General features: G+C 44.0%; 1 protein-coding gene and 1 long non-coding RNA gene across 2 annotated transcripts in view; one reads left to right on the top strand and one right to left on the bottom strand.

Annotated features, from left to right (window-relative positions):
* grin2db (glutamate receptor, ionotropic, N-methyl D-aspartate 2D, b) overlaps window positions 1–14,138 on the bottom strand; it is a 92,422-nt gene that overhangs the window by 45,182 nt on the left and 33,102 nt on the right. The window contains exons 2-6 of the mRNA XM_077598128.1: window positions 13,563–13,901; window positions 13,030–13,236; window positions 7,975–8,241; window positions 1,854–2,182; window positions 286–400 (exon numbers count right to left, since the gene is read on the bottom strand). Coding sequence (XP_077454254.1) covers window positions 286–400; window positions 1,854–2,182; window positions 7,975–8,241; window positions 13,030–13,236; window positions 13,563–13,850 — 1,206 coding nt within the window. The 5' untranslated portion in view covers window positions 13,851–13,901. The remainder of the gene's footprint in view (window positions 1–285; window positions 401–1,853; window positions 2,183–7,974; window positions 8,242–13,029; window positions 13,237–13,562; window positions 13,902–14,138) is intronic.
* Window positions 1–14,138, top strand: part of LOC144072811 (uncharacterized) — a 31,676-nt gene that overhangs the window by 1,324 nt on the left and 16,214 nt on the right. Inside the window, exon 2 of the long non-coding RNA XR_013299947.1 lies at window positions 306–436. This is a non-coding gene — a long non-coding RNA (uncharacterized LOC144072811). The remainder of the gene's footprint in view (window positions 1–305; window positions 437–14,138) is intronic.

Raw genomic sequence — 14,138 nt, 5'->3', positions numbered from 1 at the left:
TTTTTTCAGAGGGTTGGAACAAATTAATTTGTTTTCCATTCATTTCAATGGGAAACGTTTGCTCGAGTTACAAAAAGCTCAACATACGATCTCAGTCCCGGAACGGATTAAGATCGTATGTCGAGGTACCACTGTATGTCTATGTTTTGTGTCTCCGTCTGTCTTCCAAAAACCCTCCAGAACAACAACCGGCCCCATGAGGTTGTAAGAACAAGCTCAAAAGACAATGCAACACATACGAACTAAAGGGAGAATGGAAAAAAAAACCTAATGTCATGTCCTTACATCTTCCCATCCTCGCCCAGGTGTCCAGGAAATGACATCCAAGAAGGGATTGGCCAGGTATCCATCGGCATTGAAGGAGTAATCTCGCCCACCAAGCGTGATGTTGCTAAAGTACCTGTGTGGCGATAGACAGAGGAGACAGAAAGAGACGGTAAGATTATAAACGCAAACACATCCTGTCTGGTGGCTGTCAGACTTCATTTGGCGATTAGATCTATGCCCAAGTAATCAGACGCACTGTGTTGTGAGGATTTGGACTGCGAAAGCAACTAATAAGTTCTTTTGTCTGATAATCCCGCTGGACAGACATTTTAATTGTCAGCTCACGTTAACTCGACCCCGTCAGTTTGTAGTTGCAGACAGCGAACAGCAGATAGCAGTGTGAATAAAAATGGCGGCCATAGCATCTGGAAACTGGACGTAGTTCATAAGCAAATGAGAGCAATCCATTAATCATGTCTTTTTAATTGCTCCACTTGCACTGAGATTCATTTACAAATGTCACAGCAAATAAGGTAATTAATTCAATCTTTGCCTCATTTTCCTGCCTAATATACCCGTATGGTGTAATGTTGACACTATCTTTAAAGCGCTGGAATGATTGGCGTTAAAAATGAACGTGGATGATAGGCACGACAATTTGGGCTAAATGTGAGAGTGCGCTGTTTGTTTGCACAGACTAAGGGGAATACATTAAAGGGGATCATTAATATACATGAGACATGGTCTGATTGCTACAGATGCCGAGGTAATTTTGCCAACTCACAGCCAGACATAGCAACAACATCTCTTTTGCATGGGCGGTCGCCAGCTCCAAAATTCCGATCCCTTCACCTCCATTCACCAACTCCACCCACGTTCCCTCCATTCACTCCCAGCATCGAAGGAACTCATTTTCCTGCATTCACCTCATTCACTCTCAATTTCTTCGCCTCCCCCTTTCGAATTTTCGGTACCCGGACATTTCGTCGACGGACGTTTCGTCGAATGGACGTTTCGTCGCTGGGCAGTTCCTCGACCGGACACTTCGGCGACCGGACAATTCGTTGCCGGACACTTCGTCGCCAGACAGTTCGCCTAACCTTAACCACTAACCTTAACTACCCATCTTAACCACCCATCTTAACCACCCATCTTAACCACCCACCTTAACCACCCACCCTAACCACCCACCCTAACCACCCACCCTAACCACCAACCTTAACCACCAAGCCTAACCACCAAGCCTAACCACCAAGCCTAACCACCAAGCCTAGTGTGTTTGGAGACGAGCTCATTTAGTACTTGCACACGCCCAAATGTGAATGTGTTTGTGTTGTCGAGTGAGTTTTTGCTGTTTTATTTTCTTTAATAAAGAATATGTCAATTTCCTTTGTCTTCTTTAATAGTAGTTAAGGTTAGTGGTTAAGGTTAGGCGAACTGTCCGGCGTCGAACAAAGCGTTCGTTCGACGAAACGTCCGGGGACGAAGTGTCCGTTCGATGAAACGTCCGGGGACGAAGTGTCCGACACGGAATTTTCCGTCTGCGCCCAGCCTGCCATTTCTGGCTTTCCTCTCTCTCCGCTCACCTCATCCTGCCCCGCATTCGTTGGGTCTGATTGGCGTCCGTCATGCAGTTGGTGACAAAGTTGGGCCCGCCCGTGGTGCCGTAATCCTTGCGCATGGCCACGGCCCCGTGCGTCAACACCGACACGCCTCTCGCGATCCTGCGGCGGGGTTCGTCCCTCCACCCCTGGGGCCGCACGGCAAACAGAGCCCTGGGCAGGTTCTCCATGCCTAATCCCGAGAGCGCCGGCCCCACGGCGAACCACATGTGCGAGGGTCCGGCCTGACCCGCGGCCCAGGCCGCTCGGAAGACCTGCTCGGCCTCCTCCTGAGAGCAGTACAGCAAGCGGACCTGGGGCACAGCAGGAAAGCGGGGAGGGATCGGGCAGGTGGGGAGACACACACACACAAACACACACATACAAGCTAGTGAGATAAGGAGGGGACAGGGGGAGACATGGAGAGAGACAGGGTTGGAGAAGTAAGGGAGAAAGATAGAGCTGGAGCTGAGGTGCACCTGAACTGGCGGGGAGAAGGTGCCCGGATCGTGACCGGACATTTCGTCGACTGACAATTCGTCGCCAGACAGTTATAATAACAGACGAACTTAGGGTTTTGTTAAGAGGGGAGAGATTTGTTTTAGTCGAAGAGGAATATATCGTTTTAATGGCAACTGACACTAATCTCGATTTATTGGCAAAAGGTATGCACTGGTATAGAGTTGATGGTTGTCAGGTGCACTATCGAACGTATTGTCGCAAAAGGTACTCGGACGTTTCGTCGAAAGACCTTTGGTCCCCGGACGTTTGGTCAACCGGACGTTTGGTCGACCAGACGTTTGGTGAAAAGGACGTTTGGTCGAATGAATGTTTGATCGACCGGACGTTTGGTAGAGCGGACGTTTGGTCGCCGGGTTGTTACTGTTGAAACCAGCTCTCAAAATTATAATCGTGAGAGAGAGAGTTTAATATCTAAATGTCTAATATCAAAATATTAACAGTAAACTTTGTCATCATTTGACAGCGAGCGAACCCGGCGACCAAACGTCCGGTCGACCAAACGTCCGGTCGACCAAACGTCCGGTCGACCAAACGTCCGGTCGACCAAACGTCCGGTCACGGTCCCAAAACCAGTGCATACTTTTTGCCAATAAATCGAGATAAGTGTCAGTTGCCATTAAAACGATATCATTCCTCTTCAACTAAAACAAATCTCTCCCCTCTCAACGAAACCCTAAGTTTGTCAGTTATTATAACTGTCTGGCGACGAAGTGTCCGGCGACGAATTGTCCGTCGACGAAATATCCGGGCACCGCTTGGATAGGCAAGGCCACGTTGAGAGATAACAAAGATGCTTTGCCAAAAAGGAGGGGAGACCGCCGTAAAATGACGTGATAAGACTCAAGCGGGTGTATTATTCAGAAAGTGACAGCGAATGGAAGGAACTAATCAGAGATGGGGAAAACATACGCAACTCCTGAGAAAGGATGGAATTTAGGAAAAAGGATTGCGGGCAAAGAAAAGAAGAAGATGAAATACTCCACGTCAAATCGTGGCTTGGTGCGATAAACAGTATTATTTGTGTAAGATGGAGGCAGATGAAGCTGTGAATGCTATGCATGGGAAGAGAGAAGGAAGGAAAGCGTGGGGAGAAAAATCATCAGTAATAGCGTAGGAGCTCATAGGGATGGTCGGGAAATTGACCAAAGGGGTTTTGCTAAGGAGGGGGGATAGAGAGACTGAAAGCCCGTTTTGAGAATCATGCATTCATTGGATTTTGAACTGTAATGGCTTGGCAAAACAATCATGCCTGCATGCCAATAAACCTCCAGTGAATTAAGCAGGGGATGAGAGTGACGTGGGGGAAGAAATACAGAATGGGAGAGCAAATTAAGAGGGCTAGGAGAGAATCTGTGTTATAAACACACACACGGAAAATAGAGAAAGAAAGAAGCACACAACGGAAAGACTGACTAGGCGGAAGCTGCAGAAGGAATGGAACAAAAAGACATATCAGAAGAGATTCAAGAGAAAAATTGATCCCGGTGGGACCAAGCCATGAACAATATAGAGGACTTTAGCATAAAATGTATGTGCCAGGAAGCTGGGGGAAAAGGGGGCGAGGATATAACGCACACTCACACAGCATCACTAAACGATCACAAGTGTTTATTAGCCTTTTCACTACACAACATCTCAAAGAAAAGCCGGAGCTGCACGTTGGCAACAAGCCGCAGGCACTGTGTTATATTAACGGTGACACTAGCAGAGTGCAGCCTTGGAATTACAAAACACATGCCCTTCGCAAACACACAATCACATTCTCGTATAGTAACACTGCGGCCATGCCGGGACATTGTCGACGACATTGAGACCCTGACCGTAGGCATGCGAGACGGACGGCAAAACGGGAATGGCCACACATATACAAGTCAACAAGGAAGGGTACATGGCACCAGGGGAGGAATGAAACCTTGTCTCTCTGGGCAAAGAAACAAATAAGTAATCCCAGTTATTTTTTTTTTAGGGATGACCCTACTGTGCGATTTTTCGATTATCGCAGCATGTCTGGTCTACATTAACCGTGATATTGAAGGGATTACAGTGGTACCTCGACATACGAGCATTTCGAGATACGAGTAAAATTTCGAGCAAATAATTATCTCTAGATACGAGAAAAATTTCGAGATACGAGAAAGCCAGGTGGCCAAGACATGAGAGGCTGTTTATCATTGTAGCGCACTGTCTTTTTTGCCGTATCTCTTTCGTGTATAACAGATATCTACGAACGAGCACTGGGCGGAGCGTTGCATTTTTTTCAGTGTTTTTTTTTCCACTAATTCAAGACTACTTCTCGTTGGCAAGTGGTCGTGCGTTATCCTATTGTGAGGACATTTGTGTGCATCATTTTCGGAATATTTTGAAGGCAATACAACAGCAAACAGCCCATCAAAAGTGAAAGTGGGGGTGGAGGCGGGGCAAATAGCCAACCCGGCCAGGAGAAGGTATAAAAATGTAAAACAAAATTAGAATTAAGTTAGATTAAACTTATTTTTGAGTGTGCCTGCATCGTAATCCAAGTTAATTTAAATGTGTTTGTTCTATTACGATTCACCGGTGCAAAAAGTCTCTCTACCCTCCGCGAAATCCGTCTAATTTGGTTCTATTAACATATTTTAGTAATATTAAACCACTAGTTATGTGTTACTTTGTTAATAGATGGCAAATTAGAAAAAATAAAACTTTTTTTTCCAATCCAATATCCTGTTTTTGGTGTTTTTTCAGAGGGTTGCAACAAATTAAATTCTTTTTAGTTCATTTCAATGGGAAACGTTCGTTCGAGTTACGAGAAGATCGACATACGAGCTCAGTCCCGGAACGAATTAAGCTCGTATCTCGAAGTACCACTGTACTGTAATAAATATGAAGACAAAAGATAGATGTGATTTTTAAACAAGCTTAGCACAAGGTTAAAAAGAGAGTTTTGGGAGAATGAATGGAGGGAAGATGTCGGCTGGTGGATAGAAAAGACGAAGGAAGTTGGAGCAGACATACAATGGAGAATGGAGAGTGAGGTACAAGCCAAAACCATGAGTCTTCCTGGGCAAGATTAGCGCTCAGCTAAAATTCACCTCTTTTTTTTATTCCCCCGAGAGTCCATCATCCACAGAGTATATTATATACATATTAAAAAGTTGAGTCTTGCAAGATGATGGCGCATCTGTTTAAGCTCCACAAGATCTCTTGAGAATTGATTAGGAAATCAAATGAAGCATTAAACACTAGTATGTTTTAACAGGTTTTTTTTCCAATGACATGCACCGACTAAAAAAGGCCCTGTAGCTGCACTTATTATAAACATGCTTCACTAAAAGTGCATTTTTTAAATCTATTCCTCTAAAAGGTAAGTTCTCTCAATATGTGCTATGTTTTTTTGTGCCTTCATCTACTTGCTCAGCCAGGCTTCTAAAATGTGTTGAGCCAATTCCATCATGGTCATGACTGGTTGCTTCTTGGCACATTTTTCATTGCAATATTTAAAGTGTCACAAAACTTTGGACAGTAGAGTATTGTAATTCAATTTTTTAGTCAGCTCGGCGCTACATAGATAATGAAAGTGTGAATATTTACATTGTGTTGCCTTGTGTGCCTCTAAATGACCTACGAGTGCCTTTCAAATTTGTAGTTGGGGTCTAATTTTCTTCCAGTAAAAAAAATTAAATCCATATAAAATCAATCTGAAACAATGTACAAGACAGTCATGCCATAGTCCCCCGTGACTTAACTTCTTTCAGCTCTGCATTTTCTTAAATCTGTATAATTTCAGTGCACAGTACGAAACCAATTGCACAAAAGGACTTTCCTGGTCTAGTTCTGCCAAATTTTGAACAAAGTAGTGATTCGGGTAAATGTTTTTTCTTCCACTGACACTTCCAAATCCACTTTCTCACGCTTCATTCCATAGTGAAAACCATCAAAACACACCAAGTACTCGTGCACAAGTACAAAAGGTTTGGACACAAAGAACTAAAGATGGAAATTAAATCTTACATATTTCCATACACACAAAATATGTTCATTAACGTGAATTTAGATATGTTCATTAATATGTGCTGTCTCTCATCAAATCAATCAATGCGTTTTTAAAATATGGAATTCCCAACCAGTTTGCAACATACCGTATTTTCACGACTATTTGGCGCATCGCATTTTAAGCCGCAGTGTGAGTAACGAGTGCTATTTCTGTATTTGACACACACAAAGGACGCACCGTTTTAAAGACGCAGCCAGGCATGGCAAAACATACACCAGCTTAAACATACGGATACACGCTAAAACACCTTTTTAAAAAGGCAACAGGAGGAAAATTGAGTTCGGTTGTACTTTATTTTGCCATTTTGCAATGTACTCGCGTCATCATCACCCACAAATCCACCAAAGTCCTCATTTTCTATGTCCGAATTGAACAAATGACCACAAGTCATCGAAAACGCTGAGTTTTATACGTTCGTCCAGGCGGCCACAATCCATTCACAAATAGTAGCTAGCTAGTAGCTAGCGTAACTAGCTGTATACAGGCCACAATCCTTTCGCAAATAGTAGCTAGCGGAAGGAGTTCTTTTGTAATTCCAGCCAGAATGACGTGAGCACCAAATTAGTGTGCTCGTCGTCATGCTGGGTGTATTGACAAAAGAACTATATATCCCAGCAGTCACTGCGCAGTACTTTTTCTATGGGGAAAATAGTAGAGTCGGGGGCTGCTTGCCGTAGTTGTGAGAGCTGTAGAGGATGGTGTACCCTATCGACTGATTTATTTTATTTTATCGTGATAACAATTTTAGTATTGGTCCATATATAAAGAGCACTGAATTATAAGGCGCCCTGTCTATTTTGGAGGAAATTTAAGACTTAAGTGCGCCTTATAGTTGTGAAAATACGGTACACAATTTTATATCCACTATTCGGTAGATGTGTCACAAATTAGAAGAAAGAGAAACTTTGAAGTCTCAACAACGCATGTCGAACTCTATATCTACAACTTCCTGCATAATAACAAGAAAAGAAGATACAGATCACAGCATTAAGTAACTTTGTGCAATCACAAGATAAAATAACTCCCAGGATTTTTGTACATCCAACTTAATCTCAAATCCCAATCTTGTACCTCGCAGGCTAGGATTAGAACTATTATCTTAAAGTTTGGCTCCCTGAATTTTTCATTGGCGTACAAACCCCGTATTTCATTTCAACTCGCTTATTATTTTGACTCCTAAAACCTCAAGCAAAGCACCTTTCCACCGGGAACAATTGAAAAAGCCTTCAATCTGGAGCAGCGCGTACTCCATAATTCTCGATAGAACGGGGCCCGTACCACAATCCGTCGACAAATCCTTCAAAGTGACTTATGGTTTTTGTTGCACCGTTGAACTGTGAATGCGTTGGGTGACGAGGGGGGGAGCAGAACGGGGGGATAGAGGAGAGAGGGGGGAGAGAGAGCGATGTGGAGGGACCGAGGGAGAGACCAAGAAGGAAGGAAAAAGCCGGGAGGCCGCCTGTCACAGGGGGGCCCCCCCCTTTCAATGATACGCGCTGCACTTCCTCCCCTTTCCTCCCCCTTTTCCTCCCTCGCTCCCCCCTGTCTCACCTGCGCCTCGTTCTCCTTCAGCAGCCTGCGAGTGCGTGAACCCCCGGGGTCATCAGTCACGTTCAGGACCACCACACTTTTCTTTTCCCACCCGATGAAGGAGCCGTCCGTCAGCCCCTCGACCACCGACAGGAATTCCTGGTAGCCGTGGTGGCGCGTGGACACCACGGAGAAGGCCGTCCAGTCGTACTCCTCCAGCACCTCGAATATGACCTCCAGTTGGAGGGCCGTCGAGGAGCTGAACTGGAGAAAGATGGAACCTGTTTCCTGATTCGGGGAAAGACAGCAGCAGGCTAGGTTAAAATGATTAGTCAGATGAAATCCAAAAAAAATGATTCCCTAGTGCAAATCTCTGGTCAGAATGCCACCGGTTAGTGCTAAGATATCATTTTAAAGTGTTTAAGTCTCTAGACTACATGGGTCAAAGTGGCGGCCCGGGGGCCAAATCTGGCCCGCCGCATCATTTTGTGTGGCCCGGGAAAGTAAATCATGAGTGCCGACTTTCTGTTTTAAGATCAAATTAAAATGAAGAGTATAGATGTATATTAAATGTCCTGATTTTCCCCCTTTTAAATCAATAATTGTCATTTTTTAAATCCATTTTTTTCTGTGTTTTTAGTTCAAAAATCATTTTGTAAAATCTAAAAATATATTTAAAAAAGCTCATAAATATTGTTTTATATCTATAAAAAACTGAATATTCAAGGGTTTTAATCCAGTTCTTTTAATCCATTTATTAAAAAAATCTAAATATTAAATCTAAAATAGTCCGGCCCACGTGAAATCGATTTGACGTTAAAGCGGCCCGCGAACCAACCCGAGCCTGACACTCTTGCCATAAATGAATGACTTTTTTGTTTTAGATCTATAAAAAACTGAATATTCAGGGATTTTAATCCAGTTATAAAATAAATCTAAATTTTATATTTTTTAAAACTGGATTAAAAGAACTGGATTAAAAGCCCTGAATATTCCATTTTTATAGATCTAAAACAATGTTTATTTTAGCTTTTTTTATATTTTTAGATTTTACAAAATGATTTTTGCACTAAAAACACAGAAAAAATGGATTAAAAAAAATACAATTATTGATTTAAAAGGGGTAAAATCAGGAAATTTAATATACATCTATAATCTTCATTTTAATTTGATCCTAAAACAGAAAGTCGGCACTGATGATTTACTTTCCCAGGCCACACAAAATGATGCGGCGGGGCAGATTGGGCCCCCGGGCCGCCACTTTGACACGTGATTTAGACTAAAGTTTTTTTTTTTATGCAAAAGACTGAGGCGTCACGGGGCTTGATGTTTAAATGGAGCTCGTGCAGCTGCGGGGCTAAAACATCTTGGATTGTCGCGCGGAATCCTGTGAAGTCCAGATGGGAGCGTTGTTATAAAAAAAAGTATGTTCACGACAGGAAGGAGGGGAGGGAAGAGGACGTCGCAAAGCTACGGTGCATCTTTCGAGGAAGTTCATCACAAGTGCTACGATTTAATCGCTTGCAAAAAGAAAATTCAGGCCTTTTGGAAGCTAGTTTGAGCAGAATCTCTCTATCGTTCATCTTGACTTAAGTTTAATTTTCTAGCACTCTTTGTCCGCAATGGGGAAAAAAAATTAGATTACTATGACCCGAATGAATGATAATACAGTGGTACCTCTACATACGAGCAGCTCTACCTACGAGATGCTCGAGATACGAGGAAAATTTCGATCAAATAATTCGCCCTAGATACGAGAAACATTTTCGAGATGCGAAAAAGCCAGGTGGCCATGACATGAGAGGTTGTTTAGCATTGTAGCGCACTGTCATTTTTTTGCCGCATCTCTTTCGTGTATAACAGATATCTACGAGCACTGAACGATTTATTCAGACGAGTTTCCGCTACACATGGACCAGAAAATGCACAACGCGCATGCGTGGGCAAAAAGAGGGCTTTCTGGGTAATGAAGTATACTCGTGCACACAACACCGATAGCCAATGGCACCCTTTCTCAGACTAAAACATCATTGCCCACAATCAATACGTGGGTAGGCTGAGCTGTTGCATTTCCTGTTTTTCCTTCCTTAGCCTGTTAGATCCCGTTAGCGGAGCGATCGCTCATTCAAGACTACTTCTCGTTGGCAAGTGGTCGTGCGTTATGCTATTGTGAGGACATTTGTGTGTATCATTTTCGGAATATTTTGAAGGGAATACAACAGCAAACAGCCCATCCATAGCGAACATGAGGGTGGAGGCGTGGCAAACCTCTAACCCGGCCAGAACAAAGGTAAAAAAAATTAAATCAAAATTTGAATTCAGTTTTGTGTAAAGTTACATTAAACATATGTTTGAGTGTGTCTGTATATATTAATCCAAGTTAATTTAAATTTGTTTTTTCGGTTACGAGTGCGTTGCCGTGGATAAAGTCCCCCCGAAACCCCCCCGCCTGCTTCTATGTCCGTCTGTGTATCCTCCGCGAAATGCGTCTTAATTTTAGTTCTATTCAACACATTTTATTACTAGTTAACCACTAGTTATGTGTTACTTTGTTAATAGATGGCGAATTAGAAGAAACAAAACATTTTTTTCCAATCCAATATCCTGTTTTTGGTGTTTTTTCAGAGTGTGGGAACAAATTAATTTGTTTTTAGTTCATTTCAATGGAAAACGTTCGCTCAAGTTACTAGAAGCTCGACATACAAGCCCAGTCCCGGAACGGATTAAGATCGTATGTCGAGGTACCACTGTATAAGCAGTATACACTTAAAAAATAGAAGTTAACCACTTCTACGAGAGCACAGTTTTATCTCGAGTAAAATAGTCTTGCTTGGATGACAAAGAAAACACTAGTTTCAGGTGTGACAGTTTATCCATATGATGTTAAATCGTGATATTTTACATCCCAATAGGTCTTGCCAAGAATCGATATATTGTTGTCACTGTTTGACCAATAATATTAGTGTATTAGTATTAAATATACCTAAAGCTTGTTATCAAGGATTTTTTGAAAATTCTTAAAAAACTTTCCAAGTGACCACTCACGTCTGCTAGATGTCTCACTCCCACCCAAAACATCACAGAAGGAGCGACAAGCCCAGTTGGTGCCATTTACAGATCAAACACTGGCAAGATGCAGCAAGGCTGACCTTCAGCTTCGCCCTCGCCCCGCCAGCGCGTCCCCAAACCTTTGTCGTCTTCAGCAAGCGCATACACAACAAGTGTGACATTGCAAGATGGCGCACTTATGTAAGCCACTGTCCTTTTTGTTCTATCAAACCAAGGCGCCTCAGTTTGCAAGAGACAGATCAGCAAAGCATGACAGATGACATTAGAAATGATCTCTTATTTTGTGATGAACGAGTTAATTAAAAGAATAGTTCATTTTTTAGTAGATCAACAGATTTTAGTTAAGTTAATGTAAGAGTGCCCCCGAAAATTAATAATAGAGCCTCACTTGACCATTTGCGACATCTTCATTCATAGTCTATGAAACAGAAAGTACCCTGCAACTGCAGAAAAAAAATTCAATGGCATGAAATGACAATATCTGGATGTTTCCTAATTCTCCCAACAATCGTAAAAAAAACACCAATGCAAAATTTGGGAGCAAATAAAAAGCTAAAACTTTGTGTAATGCTCAAATGAATGTTCTCATCTCATCGCCCATCTCATTTTCTGAACCCATTTATCCTCATTAGGGTCATACCTAGGGGCAGTTTAGTGTCCAATCAGCCTACCATGCATGTTTTTGGAATGTGGGAGGAAACCGGAGTACCCGGAGGAAACCCACGCAGGCCCGGGGAGAACATGCAAACTCCACACAGATGGACTCGACCTGGATTCAAACCCAGGACCCCAGAGCTGTGAGGCTGTCGCGCTAACCACTCGCTCCACCTGGCCGCCTACCAATGAATATTTCAAAATTACTTTTATGAGACTATTTAAAAAAACTAAAAGCTAAACCAATTCCAAGATTATCTTTTCAAATGCAAGACAAGGATTATCACAGTATCGTTTTGTCGCTATACATACGTACGTGTGTATCTTTTATCCCTGAGTTCTTGTCAAATTTCATACTATAACTCCCCTCACGTTTGGAGGCTGCGTTTTTGCCTGGTAAATGCCCAGCTGACAAATATATTAAAGAAAGAAATAAACAACTGATTATTTGATATGAATTCTAATTATGTCCTGCCCGCATAATTCTTCACTTGTCTACACTCTGCCCTTGCGTGCCTCCCCTTATTTCCCACATACCCCCGCCCCCACCAGTGCCCGGACATTTCGTCGACGGACAATTCGTAGCCGGAAACTTCGTCGCCAGACAGTTATAATAACAGACGAACTTAGGGTTTCATTAAGAGGGGGGAGATTTGTTTTAATCGAAGAGGAAGATATGGTTTTAATGGCAACTGACACTAATCTCGATTTATTGGCAAAAAGTATGCACTGGTTTTGCGATGGTACGTTCGATAGTGCACCTGACAACCATCAACTCCATACCCATACCACCCTGGTCACAATCTGTTCCAGCTGCTGCCATCTGGCAGACGCTATAGTTATTTTAGTTTTTTAAATGACTATGTATACTAACTCTTCGACTAAAACAAATCTCTCCCCTCTTAATGCAACCCTAAGTTCGTCTGTTATTATAACTGTCTGGCGACGAAGTGTCCGGCGACAAATTGTCCGTCAACGAAATGTCCGGTTGACGAACTGTCTGGCGACGAAGCGTCCGTTCGATGAAATGTCCGGTCACACCCCCACCCCACCCCCAAACATCTCGGTACTCGGACGTTTTTGGTCGCCGGACGTTTGGTTGCCCGGACTTTTGGTAGAACGGACGTTTGGTAGAACGGACATTTGGTAGAACGGGTTCAAACATGAGCGTTTACTGTTGAAACCAGCTCTCAAAATTATATTCATGAGAGAGCTTAATATCTAAATACTGTTGAAACCAACTCTCTACCAAACGTCCGGCGACCAAACGTCCAGGCGACCAAACGTCCGGCGACCAAACGTCCGGTCACGAACATCTCCGCCCCCACCCAATCCCAACCTCTCTCCTCCTACCTGTGGCATCCTCCCCAGCCCCGCTCCCCCTCCTACAGCCACTATGGGCAGTCCCGTTTGGGCCGACACAAACTCCAGCATGGGGGCCAAAGGACCCCAGGCCGTGCGCGGGGGCCTCTCCTCTTCGTAAACCAGACCCTGCAGGGGCCGCGCAGCCAGCAGATCACACAGCTGGGACAGCACCGTCTTAGGGCTGCTGTCGTTCACCTTGAGAGTGGAGGGAAGGAAGTGATGTAAGAGAGAGGGATAAACAGAGGGGGACAAAAAGAGTTACTAGACATTATCAGCATGTCTTGCCTTTGTGTTGCAGATGTGGAAGGTGTATGTAAAATGCATGAGGTGAACAATACAGTTGTTTTTTTTATTTTTTTTCTAAAGAGCCCACTCGCTCATTCTGAAAACCCTCATACAACCGCAGCACCGCACTCCCATTCAGCTCGTATAATGAATGGTATTGAACAATGGCCGGTCATTGTCATCCCCTCCCTTCAAGTAAAGCTGAATGAGCAGAGAGTAGAGCGCCATTCTCCAACCTGTAGCCAGATGACGTTGGCAGACCCCCACTGGGTGACCACGCTCTCCCCCAGGGAACCGTACACCCGGCCAAAGCCGGGGTAGAGCACCCGTCCCCCGGGCCCGGCCACGGCCGCCTCCGCCTGGACGGTGGCGCCGGCGTGGATGACGGCGATGTTGAAGTTCATCATTGTCCCCGCCTCGCGCTCCCGTGGGCTAGGTCGTAGCAGCAGGTGGGGGGAGGCATCCGTCGGGCCTCTCCACTCTGCCAGGACCAACAGGAGAGACAGAGTAGGTATGCCAACCATTGCAACCTGCCGAGGGGGGAGGCAGATATGTTTGGCACGGAGACAGGGTGCCTAAATGAAAGAGTTGGCGGGGCAGAAGAAGGAACAAGGTAGATTAGGTTAGTGTGAAATGTTGTTTTCCCCCCCCCTCTCCCACTATAGAGGACATTAAATCAGATCAATATAGTTAAAGAATTAGATGGGCAGGGGGTCGCTGGGAGAAAGAGACAGAAAAAGAAGCGAGTAGGGAGGGGGACTGAAAGGGATCTTAGATCGCACTCAAACAAGACTGATGTTAAAAATAGGTGC

The sequence above is a fragment of the Stigmatopora argus genome, chromosome 4, assembly GCF_051989625.1.
Source record: "Stigmatopora argus isolate UIUO_Sarg chromosome 4, RoL_Sarg_1.0, whole genome shotgun sequence".
NCBI classification, from domain to species: domain Eukaryota; kingdom Metazoa; phylum Chordata; class Actinopteri; order Syngnathiformes; family Syngnathidae; genus Stigmatopora; species Stigmatopora argus.
This window is presented reverse-complemented; position numbering and strand designations above follow the sequence as displayed.